Raw genomic sequence first — 24,714 nt, forward strand, 5'->3', positions numbered from 1 at the left:
CACCAAACCAATCAGTCGACTTAAACATATGCAGTCTGATACAATAAATCCTGTTTCCCAGAGGTTATAAATCAGGGCTGTGTTGAGGCTGGGTAAACTGTGTCTTACTCGGTTGCGGCCATGATGGATGGACATGGACTTAACCGTCTGAATCTAAAGAAGCAATCTCTATTCAGACCCAGCCTATCTGGTCTTTATTGTGGGTCAGTGGTCGGATTATAGCAGTAAAAGTGAAGGATGTCTAAATAATGCATAAATAAGGAGATTCTTGGAAACAAAGAGTCAAAGTGAATTGGGGTAAAAGCGTGAGCTTCCTGCAGCTTTACCAAAGAGTGAGTTTAGACTTCTAACCAAATGTAAACACAGAATCAGGGGTTTGCAGTAACTATTGTACTAACTTTCTCAGAGGTCTTTCTCTGAAGATGCTTAGTCTGATTTAATCATCAAACAGATTAATCTCACATTCTACTCAAATTACAACAGCAGAGCTGGAAAGTGCAAGGTTAACATGACCCACAGAGCAACAGTGACCACATTCATCAAACATGCACCAGGTTGATAGAGTGGAATTATGCTTTGGAAGTAGAGAGGTGTACTACGAAGCTAAATTAAAGGGTTAGAGAGCTACACCAAGCTTAAAGTCAGAGTTTTCTGTTACATGAAGGTTTCTCTCTTTTTTACCTGGCTCAATTATCATGGTAACTTTGCTGTACCTGTTTGGAAGAAAGTTCTGTTCAGACTTTGGGTTTAAAATCATCTGGGAGTGCAGTGTTTTCACTGATTCTTTTATTTATTCAGATGATCAAAGATGGCTTATATGTAAAGTCGTTAAGATGCATATTAACTGTGTTGGAGGAAGCCTGAGGAGAAACACTGGGAGAACATGCAAACTCCGCACAGAAAGACCCCAGCCTGATGGTGGAATTGAACTCAGGACCTTCTTGCTGTGAGGTGTGGAGAAGTGGAGCCTGCTGCTTAATTTGTCTCAACACGGGAAACCTCACCCCGCCCGGACATGGAAAGGATCGACAGGTTGATAGCTCTTTCTCGATTCTGTGGGAGGTGCATGGCCGTTCTTAGTGTGTGGAGCAATTTGTCTGGTTAATTCACATAACGAACGAGACTACGACATGCTAACTAGTAAAATAGGCCAGTTAACCCAGAATACATTTTTTTGTTACCACTTGGTTTGACAATTAATATTAATGATTTTGTGCAGTATTAATCTTTTCTTTTTTGCAACAGTGTTGCATTTAACCATTTTATTTTTTATGTTCTTCTTAGATTTCTATCACAATTTAACATCATCCTCTGAGAACATCGGAGAAGGGAACACTCGCAGGGATCATTTTTTGTGAAACTGATAACTGCCGTTGTGATTCCTTTTATCTCAGACTGGGGTTTTAGGTTTTGTCAAGTTAGCTAGCAAATAGAAAGCCTGGCTGATCTGGCTGACCTTCCTTGAACTTCCTTCGCAGTATACACTTATGCTTTCAGTGTAGTTTTCAGTTCTGTTCATGTGGAAGCTCCTTTGTTTGCATTTGCTTATTCAGATTTCGATAGTTTTCTCCCTGTATACGTGTGTCAGTGTCACCAAAACTCCTGAAATTTTGGGTTGTTTATGTTAATTCTTGCAGCATGAGTGGTGATTTAATGGGTAATAGCTAGAGTTGTCTTAGTCGTCATGGAAAGATGTTTTTTTCTAGAAAAAGGAGCAAAGACTTTAATACTATAACAAGGAGAGGTGCTGTACTATAGTATATGTGTAAATCCACAGAGAGAGTTACAGAAATGTTGTTTATGAACTATTTGCGAGGCGGTTACACATATTCAGAAATTCCAGTGCTGAAAGTTTTCTAATGAAACTGAAAGGATGAGAAGAATATGGTGTTTGAATTCCATATATTAAAAAAATTCTCTATTGTGTTGTGTATGTTTTACCAAACATTACAAGGCTCATGCTGAACTGATATATTGAATAAAAAAAAAGAAAAAATCCACCCACGCTCTAAATTGAGTCTGCCTCGATGCCGTTGCACTCAGCCTTCCAAGGATGACTGTCATTCTTTTAGCTTTGATGACACAGACTTCTTCATCTTAAGAACCCCTAAACACAACTCAAATTTCAATGGTGTTTTGCAGCTGTCATTCACCTTGGAGCTTTGGAGAGCCATTGGAGGTTTATGAGCTGCTTTGCCATTAGAAGCAGTTTTCCCTTCGACCCATTCAGTCGCTGTTAGGCTGAGTGAAAAGAAGAATGGGGCTGAGAGCAAATATCCACAAACTGCTTCACAGGGGTGATTAGACTGTTGGTATTTCGGTCCTTTTGCCTAAGTGTTGTTTACCGCTGTGGATCTGCAGTATTTTCTCTGAGGTGTTGTGACAGTGTGGCGGATCTCACTGTCTGTGGCTGGCGAGACAGCAGATGTGGCCACTTGTTTCTGCCAGCTGTGTTTAAAATAATCAGAAATATGTGTGGACAGCAGCATGTACACACGGTACAATCTGCAGTTTCAAACTGCACTGCTGTTTGTGTGGAGCTTTGAATTAGTCGATGGCATCATAAGGTGTTTTGTTCAGTGAGCTGATATGTTTTAAAAATTTGACGTAAGCTGTAGATTTGACTTATTTTTGGTTGATGATTCACATCTTTACAAACCATCTTTTCCATGTAGTCATGTGGCCTGTTGCTACGAAATAAACGTTTGAGCCACTTTAAGAGCTCTTAAAGCTCCTGAGCTTCTGCATGCATTTTCTACTCTTTTCTTTGAGAATTATTCATTTTAGAAGGATTATCTTCATGGACATAATGGAGAGGAGGAATGATTATTGTGGCAAAAAAGTCTCTGAACAAATGTATAACGGTATAACATAAGAGTAGGAATGTACTGATAGTCTGCTAAAATGAATTCTTTCACTGGTCCTTTTCCTCCCAACGTTTCTTCCCTTTCTTTTACCAGAGTTAGTTTTTGATTTTCTAATCAGTCCTTGGTTTTTGTCTATTATCTGGCTGTGGCCAGTTTTGTGTTTGACACAAGGACTGCATGCGCCTCTGCTGGCACAGATTTCGATTGGGTGTCAGATTTCTCTTATCTATATCGTTGCTGCAACACTAGATGGATAGCTCATACATTATCAGACAGATTTAATTCCCTAGCGCACTACTGTTTACATACTTGCAATCACTTTGTAACACAGAGCGACAGTGAAAAGATCTCGGCTAACTAACAATGAGGCGCTTTGTGCGATTTAACATGTTGTAGTGACTCCACCTGGGGGGGCGGGGGGTGGGGGTGGGGGGTGCTGAAAGAATATCAGTACTGACCAATAATCTGGCTGCTGCAAGTCTGATATGTTCCTTCATCCATCCAATACTAGAAAGTTTAAAGTTACCCAGACTGCCTTTATGTCCAGGTTCAAAAGCTGGACCCTGAAATATAACAGGTAGAAAATTATTATTTTTTTGTTTGCAGTGCTGATGAACGGGTTAAAAGATGAGGTCCGGCTGTAGTCTCCATGAGCTATGATCTTTGCAGATGACATAGTCGGTAGTGAGAGTTGGGAGCAGGTGGAAAAGAGTCTGGAGAGGAGGAGGTATGCTCTGTTAAGAAGAGGAATGAAAGACTTGTGTGAATGAGAGGGAAACGGGCTGCATGAAGCCGATGTAGTGAAGTTAGATGAGTTTAAAATACCTGGAGTGAACCATCCAAAGCAGCTGACAGCACATGAGAAAGGAGAAGAAAAGAGTGCAGGCATAGTGGAATGGGTGGAGATGACATAAGGATATCAGCAAGAGTGAGAGGGAAGAAACCATGTTGGTAGTGAAACCTGCTGTGATGTATGGTTTGGAGATGGTGGCATAAAAAGACAGGTGGCGGAGACGGTGCTGGCAAAGTTAAAGTTGCTGAGATTTTCACTGGGAATGACCAGAATGGACAGGATTAGGAATGCGTACGTCGGAGGGGCAGATCAGGTTCAGTGATTTGGAGACACAGATGGAGAGGCAAGGCTGAGATGGTTTGGACATGTGTTGAATATGGAGCTGCCAGGCATGAGAAAAAGAGACGAGGCCTCAGACGAGGAGAACATGCAGAGGGTTGGTGTGACAGAAGATGTTAGTGGTAGGATGCGAAGAAAAAGGATACACACATTTGTAAAGTATTGACACCCCTGTGAGAGCATGCAGTTACTTTTGAATGTTAAGATTTTACATACAAGGCCTGGCACGAAATCAGGAGTCAGTGGGCATGTGGAATAATTAACATATACTTTAATTACATTTTCTTGGTAATAATTACTACCCTTGACCTCAGAAATGTTTCACTGCAACTCTTTTATTTATCATTTACACTGCTTGTGTTTCTCAAGTTGGCTGACACTAACTGACTGTAGTCGACAGTGACAATTGGACCAGGTGAACTGGACGCCTTCTGCCTTCTGAATCTAACAAATATCTAACAAATAATATGGTTTCCTGTGCAATTTTACCACCAGGACATCCAACAGTCTATAACTTCTGTTCCTTTTTTCAGTGGGTTAAATTCTAGCGATTAAAACTGTTTATAAGCTGCACTTGTGGCGTGTTTCTGTGTCTGTTTTGATGGTCCTGTACACTCTGCAGATGCACCCTTACAAACCAAGGTAGCTTGTGTTAGTCTTTCTTAAATATGCTCCCCTCTGGCTTGTTCCAGGAAAAAAGGTGGTGACAGTCGTTTTGGCAGACCTTGTTTCAGCAGGTGATGCCATAGAGGCAAAGTCAGTGTTTTATATACAATATGTTGTTTTTAATAAGTAAATACCATTTCTTGTATCACTGGTTTAATGTGAAATATCTGTGGTGACATTAAGCTAAGATATGTATATTAAGAGCGCACTTTCTGCCAGTATGTGACGGAAAAGGCACGGATCTATCAGAGGAACACGCTGATGTGTGTTGAGTCGCTGCAGGTGTGATCTGCTTCTTTATACAGGCTGCTGGAACTGCAGTGCTGCCAGGGACGGCATTGAAATACGTTACGTTAACATCCTGCTTACAGACAAGCGTGTGGCTTCTCCATTGCTTATTATATTTTCGTGCTCCTTTGGCTCTGCTACTTGACTGGATAGACACCTTGTTATGAAACAGTGCTACTGTGAGAGGAAGTCCAATCATTGTTCAAGTGTTTACTTTAAGCCTGCCATCCCCGCTGCCCCGGTTGTTTGATAGCCTGGAAATAAGGTTGTTGCTGCAGTCCTGATTTGTTTATTAATGTTTACAGAACTCTTCATAAATGCATAATCAGTGACTTATTTATTTATTTTTGTTTCTGATTTTTCTCTGAATCTCCACGAAGGAGGTGTTGAAATCTGGGCACGCGTCGGTCAATGGATGAAGATGGAAAAGATGACTAAGCCTCTTAAGTTTTGTGCCAGAGAGGAAAAATCTTTTCATCAGAGGGATGATTTTGATAATCTGCACTGGAATAAGACCAGAAAATCACTGTATTAAATTCTGCAGAGCATTTATTTGTATTTTGCACTCAAATGAAAGTTTCAGACAGGACAGTATTTATCCATTGTAAAAAGAAAAAGAAAATACAGCAGGACATTACTTTGGATGTAAGTATGATGATCACTGATATCATAAAAGCTCCGATGAGTTTTTCATTATCCGCCCTGCTCTTACGACATCTGTTTAATCCTGAACATTATTGCCCTTATGGGGTATTAACATCTTTAAAATTTCCCTCTTTTGGTGACCATCTGCTTTTATGAGGCCATTGTATCTCCGCAATAGCCAAGCTTTCCATTTGTCCTTATTACCTTCCGTAAAAATCAAATATTTAAGAGGTGTTATAAAAGTTCACTCGCTGTTTGAGGACTCCTGATATCTATTTGGCATTAAAAGTGTGCACGATGCAGTTGCTCATAAGCACAAAGAGCCACTTAGCTTTACCGGGGAAGATTATCAGTGCAATATAACGCAAGCTTTACAACTATAATAATGGATTGCTGTGAATGCTAGGTTGGTGTCGTTTTACCACAATGTATCTTTTATTTCTTCACTTATTTCTGTAAATACGTGTAAAACATGTTATAAATGAGGCTCAGGAGTGAGGCTGGTGCACCAGGAGGCTTTGATGGCGATAATAAAAGGATCGCAAACAAGGAGGCGCAATAAAAGTAAACATGTGGCAGTCAGTGTTCGCTCAGCAGCTGATTGACATCACCTGCATGCATGAAGTGCAGGTGCCTTAGTGCAATGTGTTACTGACTTTGGCATAACCATCTGTTAACATCAAAGTGCACTAATGGCATTATATTGTTGTTAGGAGAACTGTTGAATCATTAAATTCGGGCATATACTTGACCCCTGGTGTAGTAGCATACGGTCTACTCCAGCAGCCTGCGCCGCGCTTCTTTTGTTCAGGGATCTCAGGGCTCGTTGCCACTTAAAGGTTGTGTATTATAATTTCCCCCAAGTACAGTGTGCTGCAAAATCATGAATGAATAAAAAAACAAGTTAACACTGAGTAAAGAAAGAGTGCCTGTCATCCTAAGCTGTTGTGTCATTGTTAGAACCCACACTGGCACACAAACACGGCCACAATGGAAGTGCAGTCAGGTGTGTAACTCAATAAATGTAATTTTGTTTACACACACACCCACACACACACACGATCCCTGACAATCCACCTTTATCACAAAAAAAACCATGTGAATACATTCTCGAGGTTGAATAATTGCTACCTGCATTATAACCACTGACAGCATTTCTTCCAAGCCAGCAAGTTTTCTGGTCAAAAAATAAAGATTTCTCGTATTTTTCCCCAACAGGAAATGTGCTTTCGGACAAGCGTGGCAGTCGCACAGTAAATGTTACACATAAACGGTGCAGAGTATCAGAACTAAAGTAACACACTCTGCCGGTTGCACAAGGCGTAAAACCACCTATCTCAAAAGGAGGACACGAGACATTAAAAGCCAAAGGTTGACAGTCCTACAGAGCGCTGTAAGGATCACACTGGAGTTTTGATGAACAGAGCACATTTTAAGGCTTGAGGCTGATGCTGTCCAAGTTTAGGCCAATAAAAGACTTTGAGTTTTGGTTAAACATTCAAACATTCAAAAATTCCTTATGCTCCAAGTCAGTACTTAACTTTGAGACGATTTAATCCCGTTCTTTGTGTGATTCAATCAGTATGACGATAAAAACTTGCAAAGAAATAAAACAGAGGAAAAATAAGACATTTTACAGATTCACCTTGAAGCACTTTGTTACTTGCAGTCTCTTGGGGGAAAAATGGTTCAAATTTCTTTAGTTGAATCTATAAAACTTGGCAGATAACACAGTTTGACTGGCATAAAATAGAATTTTTTGGGATTCCCAAAGAGCTGTTAGCCCAAAACTTTGCATAACACACCATGATGTGCAGTGTGTCAATAAAAAAAAAAGAAGTGGCAGACATAGAAATCCATCTACAGCAGTGTCTGAAAGTCGTGTCCTTAAGAAATAGGGGGAAAGAAATCCAGCAAAGACCTGACACTGGACGTGAAAGATGCCTCTGGCCCTTCAGTTGATCCATCTGCTGTTCACCGAAGCCTCATCAGAAATGGTCTCAGTGGAAGGGTGGCTGTCAAGAAGCTGTTCCTCAAAAGGCTGAGGTGTACCAAGATGCACAAGAACTGGACTGAAAATCAGTGTCAACAGGTGAAGTGATGAATTTGAAATTTTTGGTTCAAAATATCATCAATATGTACAGAAGAGGTCAGGAGAGAGGTACAGCAGTGAGTGTGCACGGCCATCTGCAGAGCATGGTGCAGGCTGTGTCACTGGTTTTTGGGCTGCATTTCAGTCGGTGGTGTTGGGGATTTTGTCAAAACATATGGAAGTATGAATGCAGAAAAATACTGACAGTTTGTGATCCACCATGCAATACCATCTGGAAAGCTTCTGATTGGTAACAGCTTCATTTCTCAGCGTGACAGTGAACACTAAAAAGCATACCTGGATAGAAAAACATGCAATGAGACACTATCAGTAATGGATTGAGCTCCCCAGAGTCTTCACATTGTTGAAGCAGGGTGGGATCATCCTGACAGAGAATAGAACAAAAGGGGGCCAACGTCCAAAGAAGAGCTTTGAATGACCTTCAAAAAGCCTGGAGAAATATCCCTGAACAATATTTAAAGAAAGTACAAGAAAACATACCTAAGATAGTTCAGGCTGTGTTGAAGAGTGTTTTTGTTCTCATTTTCTCATCAGTAAAAGCCTGCGCATATGATATATGATATAGCTGTGTTTACGCTTTCTTGCTGTAGCCATTATAGCAGACTAACCCTTCCTAGCTCTGACAAACAGAGCCAGTTTTAAGAAATCTAACAGTCACCTCACTGATGATTAAAAAAACCAAACCCTGCAGAAATCACAGCAAGGACAATTACCAGCATCAGCCATCAGCCTCTGAACCGACACATCAAAAACACTGAAAGTATTTTGCGTGTCTTCCTGAGACTCTTGATCATTCGCTGGTTCCCTAAATTGGCACTCAGTCATCAAAAACTTTGAGAACTCCAGCTTTTGTGTGTTTGCTCCACTGCTGTTAGAGTGCACTTACACAGTCTGCCTTTTATTTTCTTTAGCCCTGGACAACTTTTTGTTTATAAATCCATAATTAATCTGTCTGTTCATATGAGCAGTTTCCAGTATCCAAGAGCAGTGTAAGTACAGATTTCTGACACAAAATGCCCATTAACCACTGACTGACTACCAGACCATATTAATTACCGCTGCCACATTGCTCAAACAGCTCTGTCTGGCTAATTCCATGGTGTCTCTCTGGCACAAGTCAATACAACTTCAAGGCTCAGGGCTTTCTAGTAATTGGAACAAACATGACAGTAGTGATGTTTGGAGCAAAATCTTTGCCTGAAGCACAGTTGACTGCTGTTGTATTATCCTCTTTGTCACAGTTCTCAGTAAAGGTACACAGTTTCAGATACACATACTGGCAAACCCCATAATCCCGATTATATTAATCCCTTCTGTCTGTCTGTGAAGGTTTTTGTCAATTAATTCATGAGTCAGTCAGAAGTAAATGTGACATTCTTGCAGATATTTGAAAGATCTTGACTGACTGTATGTGTTATGGAGCCTAAACATGTTCCTGTGTTATGTAGGATGTGTGGTAGTCTCGATGTAGTATTTAATTAGACTCTTCTGCCTTATTTTCACATCGAGTCTGCTTTGTGGTAACGAGCAGATGTTTGTTCGAGGCGCAGCCTTATTGTTGATTTTTATACATTAAACTGCATATGTTCGCTTGTTATGCCTGAAGTATTTTCTGTCCTGTTGAGCTTAAGTGGACAGGCTCCTTTGAAGTGCCGGGCTCCCCCAGATCTTCTCCACACTCGGCAATGAGCCAGAAGGACTTTTGTTCTCTTTGTGACAACTGAAAGGCAGGTATTGCCTTCTAGCCTACTAACTGCAGGCCTGCTTTGTTTCTCACTCAGCCAACCATGAACAGTGTGCGTGGTCTGCCTCCTTCGTCTCCTGGGATGCTGAACTACTCGCTCCATAACATTTTGATGAAAGTGCTCTCAGGAAAAAGACATTTCTGTGTTTTTACAGCCAGCTTGTTTTCTTTCTTTTTTTTCCCTTTATCATTTTTGATTGTTGTTCACGGCGTAATGTTAAAAAACAAAGAGCACACGAGCTGTATAGATGGATGGAAAGACGCTGGAAATTAGATTCAAATTCAAATGAACACTGATGGCTGTTTATCTTCTAATAGTTTTAAGCAGTCGTCTTATCATATGAGGGTAGGGAAAAAAATAAATCTGACAGCTTTTGCTTAAAATAACAAACGCTGTCTTATTTATCGCCGTTATATAAAATACAATCATATATTATATGATTTTAAGACGGATGCTCAGCTGCAACCCGTGATTGATATCTCCGAGGCGTCAGAAGCATACTAATTGATCTAAAGTAGCTCGAGCAGCCTGTGACCTGCTAGTTAAACGATGAGTGTTTGGCAGTTATCACCAAACTGCTTCCAGAAATCACAACAAGTGGAGTGCTGTGCCTCAGTTTGCAGGAATTTTTTGAAAAATGAAGCTTAAAATGTAAATTAAGGACAAAAATAAATAAATAAAAGGAGCACCATTCTGAATTATGGCTGAATTATGAACCAACTCTCTTGACCAATAGAAATACAGATCTACAGTGCATCCAGCAGCATATACAACAGAGTGACATTTAAGGCGTTACTGCTCAGAATTTTCACTCAAGCCTACGGGTTAGTTCAACTATTTTGAGCTTCCTAGAGTGAATTTCAACTTAATATTAATGCCCCACTCACACTGGCCTACAGACCAGTAAACTGGAGAAAATGTCCATTCCCTGAACGGCTGCGTGTTTGCTGGAGGTTCCTGAAAGTTTCAAAGTAAAACTTTTTACCTTTTTAAATGTGTTGATTGCAGCTAGGGATGGGGATTGATCACTGTTTTGAGAGCCACCACCATCTCTAAGCAGCATATCAAAGGCATTACATTTGTGCAGATTAATTGCGTGCTGTGTGGTCAAATGTTTTTGTGCATGTTGGAGGCATTTCCCCCCTTTGTTGTGATCAGTGTTGGGGTTGTTACTCAAGAATGCATTTATTACACAGAATGCTTCTCTTTAAAGCATACTTAATGTATTAAGTACTTAATGTAATTAATGCAGTATGTTACTTAATTACTCCAAGGAGAAAGTAATTTGCTATTATACATGTTACATTATTTTTGCATGTCTCTGCAAAATGACCTGAAACCCGTGGTCTTATAATTATCAGTTGACAGTCCCACACACAAATGGTAAAATGGTAAATGGCCTGTATTTGTATAGCGCTTTTCTAGTCCCTAAGGACCCCAAAGCGCTTTACACAACCTGTCATCCACCCATTCACACACACATTCACACACTGGTGATGGCAAGCTACAATGTAGCCACAGCCACCCTGGGGCGCACTGACAGAGGCGAGGCTGCCGGACACTGGCGCCACCGGGCCCTCTGACCACCACCAGTAGGCAACGGGTGAAGTGTCTTGCCCAAGGACACAACGACCAAGACTGTCCGAGCCGGGGCTCGAACCGGCAACCTTCCGATTACAAGGCGAACTCCCAACTCTTGAGCCACGATCGCCCCCACAACACAAATCCTATCCTAATGAGGACACACATATGATCTTTTTCTTTGGATTTAGGTATGAACACAAAGCCGACGGCACAAAGCAAAGATGAAAACCCACACAGAGGCTTTAACGGCTTTAAAATAGGTGGAAACAGAGGCTCCAGCCTGACTGCTCATCAGTTTGTTACCTGTTAAAGTTCAGGGTTTGGCTGCTGGGCTGGGGTCGACATTCACTCTGCTTTAACATCACTCTGGGTTTATGGCTAGCTTAGCGTTAGCATGTTGTCTGTGCAGGTGCTTGCGAAGAGCCGAAGTTGGGTTAGCAGCACGATGCAGTCGTTTTTGTCTTCACCACCGCTTTACTATCGCACTCTCGTCCTTTTGTGCAATAAAAGTAAAGTCCATATCCACGCTGTAGACTGTGCTGCTATTTTCCTCCTCCAACACATGAACTGAAATCAGATGATTGTAGCACACGCTCAAATAGAACCAATAATCGGGATCGACAGGCAGGCGGACTAAAAAATTCCAGGGAATTGAACTCCTGGGTTCTTGATTCCCATCCTTAGCTGCAGCGCTAAAGAACAATTCTTTAGATTTACATTTCTGGTTTGTGCCACACCTTTTTTTTTTAAAGTTTCAGTACCTCTCAGCCTTATACATGTGTTCAAGAAGAAAACAACTATTTGCACTTAACAAAAAAGCAAGATTAAAGTAAAAAAAAAAATTGATACAGTTTCATCAAGATTAATTTGAATCCAGGATGTTTGGAATTCAGGTCCTCAGGTCTACTATACTGAGTGTAAACTTCCAGCAGTGACGGATAAATCTGGTAATACGATGATCTGGGGCTTCATGAGCGCAAAAGGTGATTGCAGATGACATTTATAGAGATGCCTTTTGGTTATGTCTCCCAGTCTTGAGAAGCCTGGAAGGAGAAGAATATTACAGCTATGACCCGGCCAAGTATATTGCCTGAACTTATTTCCAGTAAACATCATTGAAGTTTTTTTAAAGCTTCCTGCAAAATCTCCTTCCATGCCAAAGTGAAGGCATTAAATTAGTCTTAACGTAAGATATAGATTTGAAGAGTTTCATTGAAAGGTCCCTGCGACCTGCATTTTTAATATAGTAAATGCAAATAGTTTTTAGCAATGCATTAGTCCTAAAGTAACCAGTAATGTTTTCTTCACCGAATCTTCATTAAGCTGTGGGAAGAAATATCCCCTTAGAAAAAAAGGCATGTTCTTTAAAATAAGATGGCTACATTCAGCCAAATTCTCGTCCAGTTTTTTATCACAGCCTTAATCAAAGGACAAAAAGGACCAAAATATGGGACATGGATTGCACAAAAGGAACGCATCAAATCACACACGGTGGCTTTTATCTGTTTTATGCAAGGCCCCGGTATTGTAGTGCACTGTGCTGCTGATGTCTGCAGAAGAGTCATGCTCCTCCTGTGCTGTGATCAGAGTAAATTACTTTGACGTACCTATCCTACTCTGTCCTGAAGTCAAGGAACAAAGCAAAAGAGGCCTGAGATTGCTTTGTTCTGGATGTGAATGTGTTGCACTTACAGTACAGTGTAGTTGAATGGGACAGGAATGGGAACCACGAATAGAATGATTGAAATTTTCAATCTAACCCTGAACAGCAGGGCGAGCAGAGATGAGATGCAAACCAAGCGTCCCTTTGGGGAGAGTGATATGGATTATAGGATCCTGCTGCTGGTCTACAGAGACACAGGCAATCGCTCAACTGTTTGATATCCTCCTGCAGGTTATGTTTGGTGCTACGGTGTGCTTTTTTTTTTTTTTTTTACTCACCCTGAAGAATATATGATGGCTATGATCAATGTTTTTATCTCTGACACTTTTTAAGGAGCTCACCTCTTATATTCTGGTGTTGCAACCTCCCGAGAGCCTTAGTGTTGCATTGCCAGCCGTGCAGTGTGTTACAAGAGATTGCATGCGTTTCAGGTTATGGATCCCAGTGGCATAATGAAATACATTTCTTAGTGAATGCTAGATGAGTTGACTCTGTGAGTATGTGTGTGGGTATGTATGGACATCCATTTTATATTAGAATCCATATTTAACTACATCCCAATTCAAGGATGTATGCAGATTTCACCTTCATGTTTTCTCATGCAGAAATGTAGCTGTCACATTTTCATTGGATGGACGTGAGCACAGATGGCTCTGATGTAATCTCTTCAATATGCAGCCAATCAGAAAGAGGGAAAAAGACAGTATTATAGGTAATGAAGGGGGATTTTATGAGATTATCAAAGGCTACAAGTGCACGTGGACCTAGTAATCTTTCTTTAATACTGACTTTATTTTTTTTTACTTTTCCTGTGGACCTTTCACGGTAGGGCAGACCCAACAAGGACTTTTGTTCTTTCCACTTCCTACACACAATTTCAATCTCTGCAGGTGTGTCCAGGGATTAAACAAAGCTGGAAGCAGGTGGATCATAGTTATAGTGTACAAGATTCAGCTGCAGCTATAGTCCCAAAGCATGAAGCTCCAGCCAATGCATACAGCGCTGAGCTAACACAGCACTGCAGTTATTGGATATACAGTAGACGGATACATAAAATAGTTTTGGCCCATGACAGCTCGTACTGGCTCCTAGTGGAAGAGCTGGATGGATGAATGGAGAGGAGTGTGTCAACATGCAATACAAATTTGAAAATGTGATATATTAAATAGCGTTAAGAAGTCTAACTAATAAATAAAAACCCAAACAAACTTTAAAACCAAAGTGGAAACTTTTAGTAAATTGTTAGTTTACTTCCTACATGGTTACATGACCTCCTTTACTTTTGTCACTGTTGCATTTTTGATGCTGTTGAAGTTTTTTTTTTTAATGCCGCCGATGGCTGATGGACACAGAAGCGTCTGCGTAGCCCTCGCGTGGATTTATCACAGCAGCTCCTACAAAGACACCAACATCACATGTGAACTCCAGCGAGGTGTCTGTGCTGTCTCAGGCTGCCTACAGAGGAGTGCGCTGCTGGTTATAGACATTGAATTTTGCAGGAGTAAATTTAACACAACAATTTAGATGTATTTATTTATTTTTTGCTTTTAAAGCCATTTGGTAAAAAAAAAACAAAGGTCTCAAAGTGCTGGATCCCATTATTGTAAAACAGCCGTGTGCTTCTGAATGACGTTTTTTTTGTTTTTCAAAAGATGATGTTAAGTACCCGGAGCAAAAATCAATTTTTGTTGTGGTTCATAGTAAAAATTGTGAGCACGCAGACAACAAAAGCTGGAAGAGCTGTTTTAAAAGGAATCAATTTTATCCACGTGCAAAAGGTGTTTGCTGATGAGTTCGTGTCAAACACTGCTCGCCTCCCGATTAGACTGTTTGCCTGATAGCTTATTTATGCATCGGTAATTACATGGTGTGCAAGGAGTGCTGACAATGACCGCCCTACCAAAATCCCCTTTATTTATATCACGTCATCCTTTGCATGAGGAACAATATGATTCTTCTAACTTTTGATATTATAATTTATTTTTAAGAGATTAATGACATGACGAATGCATGATGGAGAATCTTTGAGGTTCATTTTGTTATTTGGATGTTTTAATAGCTCTATTGTCCACATATTTTAAATGTTGACTTTGACATTTCTTTGTAAGCTGCTGTCAGAAGACAGACAGCAGAGAGACTACGTGAAGACAAGAAAGAATGCAGAAACAAAAAAATATGTTGATAATGTAATTAGAATGATAACAGTGTAACTGCTGATTAAAAGTAAAGAAGGGGCATGGATTGGCCAGCATTTCTTCTCAAACTAATTACATTTAGAGGCTCTGATTTGCAGGTAATTAATCTTAAAATTGCTTCTTGACTAAATTTGAATTGTGTCGTCACCTTTGCATTTAAATAACTAAGGCCTTTTTTCTTTTAAAAAAAGAGTATTTTTTTGTGACCTTGGGTTTCTTGATGATCACACTCAGCTGGAGTTTGCCGCCACCTCAGCAGCATGCTTGCGTCTTCTGTTTTATTTTTAACTCTCGAGCACTGAAGTTCAAAGCGATCGCCCGGGTCGGCACCTCATTCTGTGTCGGATGACAAGCTCAAAGAGCTCAGCAATTGTTCAGCAATGACTGACTTTACCTTGATCTACCAGTTTGACTGAATGATACACTGTAAATTGAGATGTGAGTGAATTGTGTCCAGTCAGAAGCATTACAGCTGACAGACTGCAGTCAGGCTAAAGAATGAGGAGTCCTTGAGGTAAACTGAAGCCTATTACCAAGCTATGACAACAATGAACGGCTTTAAAACAAGGGCCGATGTTGTATGCTGAACAGCTATATTGCTACATATTCGTTTCATTTCTATGAGGATTCATACAGGCTATAGTTTTCATAAACCATAAATGCGATAGCCGCTTAGATACATATGAGCATCTGCACAAATGTGCAGTGAATGATGTTTTCTTCCATACCACAAATCCCTCTTTAACCTCAGGGTATGGCTGCAAAGTAATTCTACTGTCACCTTAGTGTGAATTCAGAATATTTATCATTGTTTAGTATTACTTGCCATTAGAAGACACGATGATATTAGAATTTTCTTCCAGTGTGAAAGTTTCTGCTGTTACTGCTGACAGTACTTTTTGATACTTTATTTAATTAAACTTTAAGTACCAATATTACAATGTTCACACATTGTAATATTGTGTTAAGGTTATATGTTTTCATATAAGGTGGTTTTCATATGAATTTTCATTCAGCTCTGTCACTATAAAGCAACACTTGTGTTTGCTAGTAGAACTGTAAAATGTGCTTAAATTGAACGTGAAAATACGTGATGGAGAAAATTCCCTGATATATTATTGACTTTTTATTACTACATTTTATTGCATTTTATAAGTCAATAAGGTATATTTCCCAACTACTTATGAAGATAAATAGAATGTAAAGTTTTTTCTTGTCTTATTTGATTAGTCTCTGTATTCTATGCTGTAGATTTATTTTCTCTGCTGCAGTAACTGTTAAAACTAGGCAGTCTTTTTAGTATTTAGTATTTAGTATTTATTTATGTATTGTCATTGTCAAGAACAATGAAATTGCGTTTGGGGCTTCCATACAACCCCCAAAAAAGAAGAAAATAATAAATACCCCTTAAAACCCAAGTGTACATATTTAACCCAGTGTGACTCCAATGCAATAAGACAATCCTTAGCAATAATGTTCGTAGAAATTCAGACAAAGACCTGAGAAACATGACAAAATACAACAATGCAACCCATTCAATATTATTGTACTGTGAGATATGATATCAGATATGATAGTTATCTATTTAAGAAAGAAGGGGGGGGGCAGGAGGGGGAAGAGAATAAAGATATGATGCACCAATGCAGACCAGTTCATTGCTATTAAGAAGTTGGATATGGTTATTGTCCGTGAGAGGGGGGCAGAGAGTTCAGGAGCCTCACAGCCTGTGGATACAGGCTGTTGGCCAGTCTGGATGTTCTGGCCTGTATAGACCTGTACCTTCTCCCTGAGGGCAGCAGATGGAAAAGGTGGCGCGCAGGTTGATGTTGGTCCCGCAGGATCTTCCCCACTCAGACAGCGAGTGGGGAAGATATTACTGATCTCTGGCAGACTTGTTCCAATAATTCTGCCAGCTTCTTTCACCACCCGCTGGAGTGCTTGCTGATCGGCCTTGGTGCAGCTGGGGAACCACACTAGAAATCCATACGTCAGAACGCTGCTGATGGCACAGTTGTAGAAGTTCAACATCAGAGATCTGGGAATGTGTGCGCTCCGCAGTCTCCTCAGGTAGTAGAGGTGCTGTTGGGCCTTCCGTACAACTGAGGTGATATGGTTGCCCCAGGACAGGTCCTCGGTCACAGTTACCCCCAAGAATTTAAAACTGCTCACCCTCTCCACCGCCTCACTGCCAATGAAGAGAGGCAGATGGTTGTTATGACCCCTCTTCCAGAAATCTACAATGATCTCCTTGGTCTTTTTGGTGTTTAAGACCAAGTTATTGTCGTGGCACCATGACTCTAGTTGTTGCACCTCTGTCCTATAGTTTGTCTCATCATTTTGAGCTCATTTCTTCATATTTTGCTGGGAAAATGGGAAGTTGGTGCAGATATTAATTGAAATGTGCATGGAAATACAGTAAATAAGAAAAAAAAACAGAGTTTGTTCAATTCTAACAAGCTGGAAAGTCAGTATTTGGTGTGACCACATTTATTCTTCAACACAGCCTGAACTCTCTTAGGTAAGCTTTCTTGTAATTTCATCAAGTAGTCTTCAGGAATAGTCCTCCAGGCTTCTTGAAGGACATTTAAAGCACTTATTTGGATGTTGGCTGCCTTTTGTTCTGTTCTTTGTCAAGATGATCCCACCCTGCTTCAAAAATGTTAGCATCTCATCTGAGAGGCCAATCAATGAGTGTTGATGCTTAACAATGAAGCTGTTGCTAATCAGACGCTTTCCAGATGGTATTTCATGGTGGATCACAGTCTAATGGTACTTTTCTGTGTTCATAATCATTTTTGACAATATTCCCAACACCACTGGCTGAAATGCAGCTCCAAACCAGGTTTTATACACTCACAGTGTCCTCTCCTCCTCTGTACATATTGATGACGATTTAAACCAAACATTTCAAATGTGGATTCATTACTCCATCAGACTTAGTGGGTGGCTGTAGCTCAGGTGGCAGAGCAGGTCAGCCCCTAATCAGGCCCTGTGTGAGGTCTTTGCTGGATTTTGTTTTATTCCTTAGAAACATGACTTTTAGATATTGCTCGTCTGCTGTAGATAGATTTTTTTTAAGGATTGCCTCTTCTTTTGCTCTCCACTTGTCGAGCTTTTTTAAGGACACCATGCTGGGATTTTCAGCCAAGTTTTCAAGTTTCAGCTAACAGCTGAAAACTGATATTTTCTTGCAAAAAACACTGTTTTATTCAAACTGTGTCATCTTTGGCATTTTTGTAGATACACTAAAGAGACAGGAAGAAATTATATGCTAATAACAAAGTGCCCAAAGACACAAAATAAAATAGATTTTTCCTAGAACTAGTTCTCACAACCACTTAAAAAAAATCAAAGAAAACAAAATATAAAGAAATGAGAGGTGGCTCAAGACTTTTACATAACACTGCAGCTCATCAGATGTCATTATGAGGCAAGGTATAGCACAATTCAACAACAAGGTGATTCAAAGTGCTTTACAGAGACATTAGAAACAAAAACAAATAAAAAGCATGATTTAAAATTGATTAAAACAAGCAAACAAACTAACTAACTAATTAACTAACAAACAAACAAACAAACAAACAAACAAACAAACAAACAAAACAGTATATAAAATCCAGCCCGTTCTCACTCCCGAGGCATAACATGTCGATGTTTTGTCACGTCCCGCGGCGTTCCTGAGGAATGCGAAAGGAGACCTTCGGTGTTCTTATGGTACGCGGCGGGTTATGGCTGGAATCCAGTGCAATGACGCTCCCGCGGTAATAGGCGTTCCAGCCCTGTATTCCAGCCCTGTATTCCAGCCCTAAACCTAACCTTATCCCTAGCCCTAACCATAAGCGATTTGATGAAAAAGAGCGAACATGTGTAGATGGAGTCCAGACGGTTCTCATATTTCCTCTTTTTTCCGAGGTCGTCATTTAGGAACATGGTGGGTAGCCGAAAACGTAATATGTTGACGATTTGTCACCTAGCGTAAAATGTTACGCTTTGGGAGTGAGAACGTGTTTGATAAAATCAAAACAGATAAAATCAGAACAGTAGATAAAATCAGTGGTTAAATGTAAGTTTTGAAATTTAAGCTTAAAAGTGTGGATTTGGTGCTTTATTCAAATGCAGCTGAGAACAGGTGAGTCTTCAACCTGGATTTAAATAAACTGAGTATTTCAGCTGATCTGAGGCTTTCTGGGAGTTTGTTCCAGATATAAGGAGCATAAAAGCTGAATGCAGCTTCTCCGTGTCTGGTTCTGACTCTGCGAACTGATAAAAGACCGGATCCAGATGACCTGAGGGATCTGGAAGGTTCATACTGGGTCAGGAGGTCACTGATGTATTTTGGTCCCAAACCATTCAGAGCTTTATAGACCAGCATCAGAACTTTAAAGTCTATCCTCTGACGGACAGGCAGCCAGTGTATAGACCTCAGAGCTGGACTGATGTGGTCCACTTTTTTGGTCTTAGTGAGGATTCGAGCAGCAGAGTTCTGAATGAGCTGTAGTTGTCTGACTGATTTTTTAGGTAGACCTGTAAAGATGCTGTTACAGTAATCAAGCCTACTAAAGATGAATGCATGGACTAGTTTTTCCAGGTCCTGTTGAGACATCAGATCTTTTATCCTTGAAATATTCTTGAGGTGATAGTAAGCTGATTTTGTTATTGTCTTAATGTGTTTTTCTAAGTTTAGGTCTGCATCCATCACTACACCCAAATTTCTCGCCTGGTTTGTGGTTTTTAGATGTATAGATTGAAGTTCTCTGGTGACCTGTAATCATTTTTCTTTGGCGCCAAAGACTATTACTTCAGTTTTGTTTTTGTTTAGCTGGAGAAAATTGTGGCACAACCAGTCATTAATTTCCTCAATGCATTTACCAAGAGCCTGTACAGGGCCTCGGTCTCCTGGTGACATTGTGATATATATTTGTGTGTCATCTGCATAGCTGTGATAGTTTATTTTGTTGTTGTTTATAATCTGTGCCAGTGGGAGCATGTAAATGTTAAACAGAAAGGGTCCCAAGATGGAACCTTGGGGAACTCCACATGTGATACTTGTCTGCTCAGATGTGAAGTTACCTATTGATTCAAAGTATTTCCTGTTTTCTAAGTATGTTTTGAACCGGTTTAGTACAGTTCCTGAAAGACCTGTCCAGTTCTCCAGTCGTTTGAGTAATATGTTGTGGTCAACTGTATCAAATGCTGCACTGAGATCCAGTAAAACTAAGAATGATATTTTTCTACTGTCTGTATTCAGACATATGTCATTAAACACTTTGGTCAGAGCGGTTTCAGTGCTGTGGTTCTGTCTAAAACCTGACTGGAAGGCATCATAGCAGTTATTCTGTTTTAAGAAGTAATTGAGCTGTTGAGAAACTGCTTTTTCAATGATCTTACTTAAAAATGGGAGATTTGAGATCGGCCTGTAGTTGTTCATTTGTGTCTTGTCAAGATTGTCCTTTTTCAGTATAGGTTTAATTACAGCAGTTTTTAGTGATTCTGGAAACACACCTGATATTAAAGAAAAGTTGACGATCTGTAACAGGTCTGACTCCAAAGTCTTTGAGACCTTTTTTTGAGCTGCATGTTTCTTGTGAGATGTGGTTCTGTCTGTAAACCAGCTGATGAAAATGTGTGAAATTGTTTCAATATGTTGGACATTATGCAAGACATGTAAACGCTGCACAGGTTAAAAAAAAAGTGCTATAAAAACTATATTATATGAATTATCTGTGAAATGTACCTCACTGGTATTATTTAAAATGACTGGAAGATATCTGAATATATTTACAGACCCTCTGTCCTCTGTTCTTGTGTTCACAGCTACACTCTCCGTGTGGTCGGAAACGGAATCAAAGCTCAGATCGCCAACCCCGAAGTCAAAGTGAAAGGAGCTGACCCCGTCATAAATCAGATCATTGACAAGCTCAAGCACATCAATCAGGTAAGAGCCGCCAGTGCTTTGTACATATTTACACAGGATTTTATGATTTCATCATTAAACGGGTCTCTCCCTTCCTTTAAAGTCGACATCCCCACCCCTCGTTCTGTCAGACATATGGGAACTGCCTCCTGAGGCAATCTGGTAATTCTCTGTGCTTCTCGGCACCTTTATGAGACATTACGGTAGGCGTCCTTTGTTAGCTGCTCGTAAAGCTGAAGGCCTCAACCTTTGATTCTCAACAAATTAATTCATTTATATCATCCTTCATATTACCGGTAAGCACTGGCTTATTGAAAACTATTCTCAAATGCAAAATCATTTCTAGGCAATGAATGGGAAAAAAAATCAATCATTACACGTTTAGAAACCCATTTGATCCGCTTTGTGTGTCCTTATATTTACACAATTCTTTTTCTGCTCTTTGTCAAAATCAATGTAGCTTTTCTATCACCCCCTCTGCTTTTATGCACGTTTGTGCTGCTGTGGCTCCTTTCAGCGCTGTTTACCTCTGACGATGATGAGATTAGAACAGTTTACGGGAGCACTCTCTCTTCTGCAGCTCCAATAACAGCTGCCATAGCTTCCCTTTGGGTTGTTCCACTGCAGCAGTGGCAGCTTCACATGTCTGTTGCTTTGGTTTCCCAAGTGGCAGGCTGAAGGCCAGGCCATCTCTCTTGACCTCATGCTGGCACCCCCTCTCTGACTAATTCACACCATCTGTGGGATGTCAGAACACATAAATCTATATCATAACCATTTGAGAGTCCCTGATCTGCCTCGTTGACATTCACTATGTATTTATCTTTTGGTGTGTGCCTTTTTGCTGCTGGCATCTTAAATGTGCTTCTTACCTTGTGGTTCTGTGAATGTTTTATTTAATGGAGAAAGACTCAGAAATTGTTTTTCTGCTGCCAAGTAAGTATGAAACGGATGATCAGCGGCTGAGCCTATATTATGCAGTCATTCATAATCCCCGGAGTTAATGTAACTTGAAATCCTATATGTAGCACACTCGGCTATTTTAGCACACTTTTTTGGGTTTTTTTTTGTCAGTCTGCTGTCTTTGACTCAGCCAGAATTAAAAACCAAACGATGATCAGTGTTTTGCTCATTGAATCCTCTGTATCTCTGTCAGTTTGCAAGATTGATCTTCAGTAATATCATCAACTTCATGACATATGGCTAAAGATTTGTGTCTAACGGTGGCACATTTGTTTTATGAAATCTTTATTTCATCAGCCAGTCTCATTAAGATTCTCTCTCGGGTGTCTGTTTTACAAGAGAGACCTAAGGATGAGAAGCATTCATAAGGAAACGATTATCAAACGGAACAACAACACAATAAACAGAAACATTGGCGACAGTTGCAAGAACCACGCTGTACTTTTGTCTTTGCAAAAACACACCGCTTAAATCTGCAGTCATTTTTGGCAGTAAATTGTTTTGGTCATTTGACTCCATTAAAAGTCAATTAAAAGTCAGAAAGAGTCTTAAAAATAGCCAGAATTAAGCACACTCTAACAGATCTGCATGTAGGAGTCATTTGAGCTAAGCACATTTAATCTTCAAATATGTTCATGTTTGAAATGTTGCAGAAATTTTTGGCTCTCTGTGCAGTGCATAAAAAAAATGGCATACATGTAGTTTGACACCGAGGCAGCACGATGGTCAGTGTTGCCTCGTAGTGAGAAGGTCCTGGGTTCGAAGCCAACATCTGTGTGGAGTTTGCATGTTGTACCCAAAGACATGCAGTTAGTGAGGTTAACTGGTGATTCTAACTTGCCCATAGGTGTGAATGTGAGTGCTGTTTGTCTCTCTGTGTGTTACGTTCCAGCCCCCTCCCTGCGATCCTGAATTGGATAAGTGGAAGAAAATGAATAGATAGTAAGAAAGCCTAAATAGACCTTAAGGGATCTCTAATTAAGGGATTAGATCACCTTTTGAAATCAATATACCGGGCAGCATCCATCTCTCATTGTAAAGAGGCAAAAGTGAAAGCAGAACTGGTGGTAGCCATGGGGTTCTGCAGCACTTTGATCGATACAAACAGCTATGTCTGCAATTTTTTTTCCACTGTGCAGAAAGCCAAAAATTTTCAGCAACATTTTCAGCAACATTTCAAATATGAGTATATTTGAGGATTTGCTGTTTAGCTGCTTCAGATGACTCCTACATGCAGATCTAATTCGTTAGTTTACGTTTAATTTGTGCTGTGCCGTCTATTTCAGGTTTTGTATACGCATATGGAAGGGAAAGTTGTGCTTTTCAGTCTCTTTCAGTTTAATCAAGACCAGAGATGGGCAGTAACGCGTTACTTGTGTAACCCCTATAGACATGGTTACTAGTATTTTCTTGTTTTTACCTGGTATTATTATTTCCGACACCCCTTGAACACACTTTGATTTTCCGTAGTTCAGTGAATGCAACAAAAGCACGTTGCTGCATTAAGCTAGGCAAAACGGAGCAAGACACCGAGAGCAAATAACAAGCTACACAGTGAGTCTTTTGGTATAAAATAAGTGTTATAAAGTATTTTCAACAGTCTCTAACTTAAAGTTATGTACTTTTCAGAGGCCTTTATGTGTTTTACTCTCGACCAAAACCAGGCAGAGCGTGTATTTGTTTCTTGGGAATTCCGGTGAGTTACTAGAGATGATAAGTTAGCAGGAAAACTTATGCTAATTTTACATGTGGTAAACACTGCAACAGTGCGAATTCCGTATTGTCTAAAAAAAAGCTAAAACCAGTCGGAGTACTTGAATCGTGTGTGAAATGGAATGTCGTATTTTATTTTATTGTCTATTTGATTGGGCATCTTCACAAATGTGCAAAACTAATGCAGAATGCACTTCTCTTTTAGCCATAAATGTTGTCCAGTGCCTTTTCTGCACTTTGTCATTTCAGTTATAGGTTAATACATGTAAATAAGTTATTTAAAACTAGTTACGTTACAAACATTTCATGATGTGATTACATATGCCTTAAAAAGGGGTATTTAAATACAATTGATTGTAATGCTGTAAAGCAATACAAATGGAATTCATAGAGACAGAACAATGTTAAAACAACAGTGTACTTGATTTTGAAAACTTTATGAGATCTCATTTTATTTAGAAAAACTGTTAAGAACTATTTTGTTTATTGCTCTGTACTGTATGTGCAGACTGGTTTTTTGTGATCCTGGATCTGAAGTGGTTCTGGATATGGATGGCGAGCCAGACCCTGTGAAAACTCTTGGCGAATCCAAAAGCAGTGTGGCCAGCTGTTCTGGATGCAGGAGTAGAGCTACAGTCTGAATTACTTCGAATCGCAGGATTTCAGATAAGCAAGAGCAAAAACTGCTTACTTCATACGGATTGTTTCTCTGGGAAACTATTGAACTCCCAATATCCTGCTCATCAGGAGTCAGGTCTAAAGAGACTACTTATTTTATTTTATTTTGTTGTTATTTTCAAAAGAGCGCTCTTCTCTGTTGATCTTCTGTTAATTTTCTATGCTGTTTACATTGGATTATTGCACCACCGTAACATTGTAATAAATCTGCCGGCTGTTCAACACTCAATTCTCTCAAATTTATTTTACTCCTCTCGAATCTAGTCTATAAGTTTAACCCTACTATACTAAGCAGGTGTTACATAAAAGTGGCGAGCCAGCCAGGAGGAGTTTGGCTATTTAATGCCTTTAATCCAATCATTGGCACACAGTTGGCAGTTTTATGACAATTTTTGCACATTTTTCCACTGAAGTAACATGGATGTCATTGAACGTGAACGTATCAAGGTACCAAATGCTGTACTAATCAGTGGGTTTTCTGGTACAGAGACTGATGAAGAAGTTGTTAAGTTTTTGCAACACTATGGTTCTATTGCACGAACAGTGAA

General features: G+C 39.9%; 1 protein-coding gene across 2 annotated transcripts in view; it reads left to right on the forward strand.

Moving 5' to 3' along the window:
* LOC308398004 (glypican-5-like) overlaps window positions 1-24,714 on the forward strand; it is a 166,710-nt gene that overhangs the window by 58,230 nt on the left and 83,766 nt on the right. For both annotated transcript variants that reach the window (XM_080884365.1, XM_080884366.1), the window contains exon 7: window positions 20,713-20,833. In XM_080884365.1, the coding sequence (XP_080740491.1) occupies window positions 20,713-20,833 (121 nt within the window). The remainder of the gene's footprint in view (window positions 1-20,712; window positions 20,834-24,714) is intronic.

The sequence above is a fragment of the Rhamphochromis sp. 'chilingali' genome, assembly GCF_963969265.1.
Source record: "Rhamphochromis sp. 'chilingali' genome assembly, chromosome: 6".
Taxonomy (NCBI): Eukaryota; Metazoa; Chordata; class Actinopteri; order Cichliformes; family Cichlidae; genus Rhamphochromis; species Rhamphochromis sp. 'chilingali'.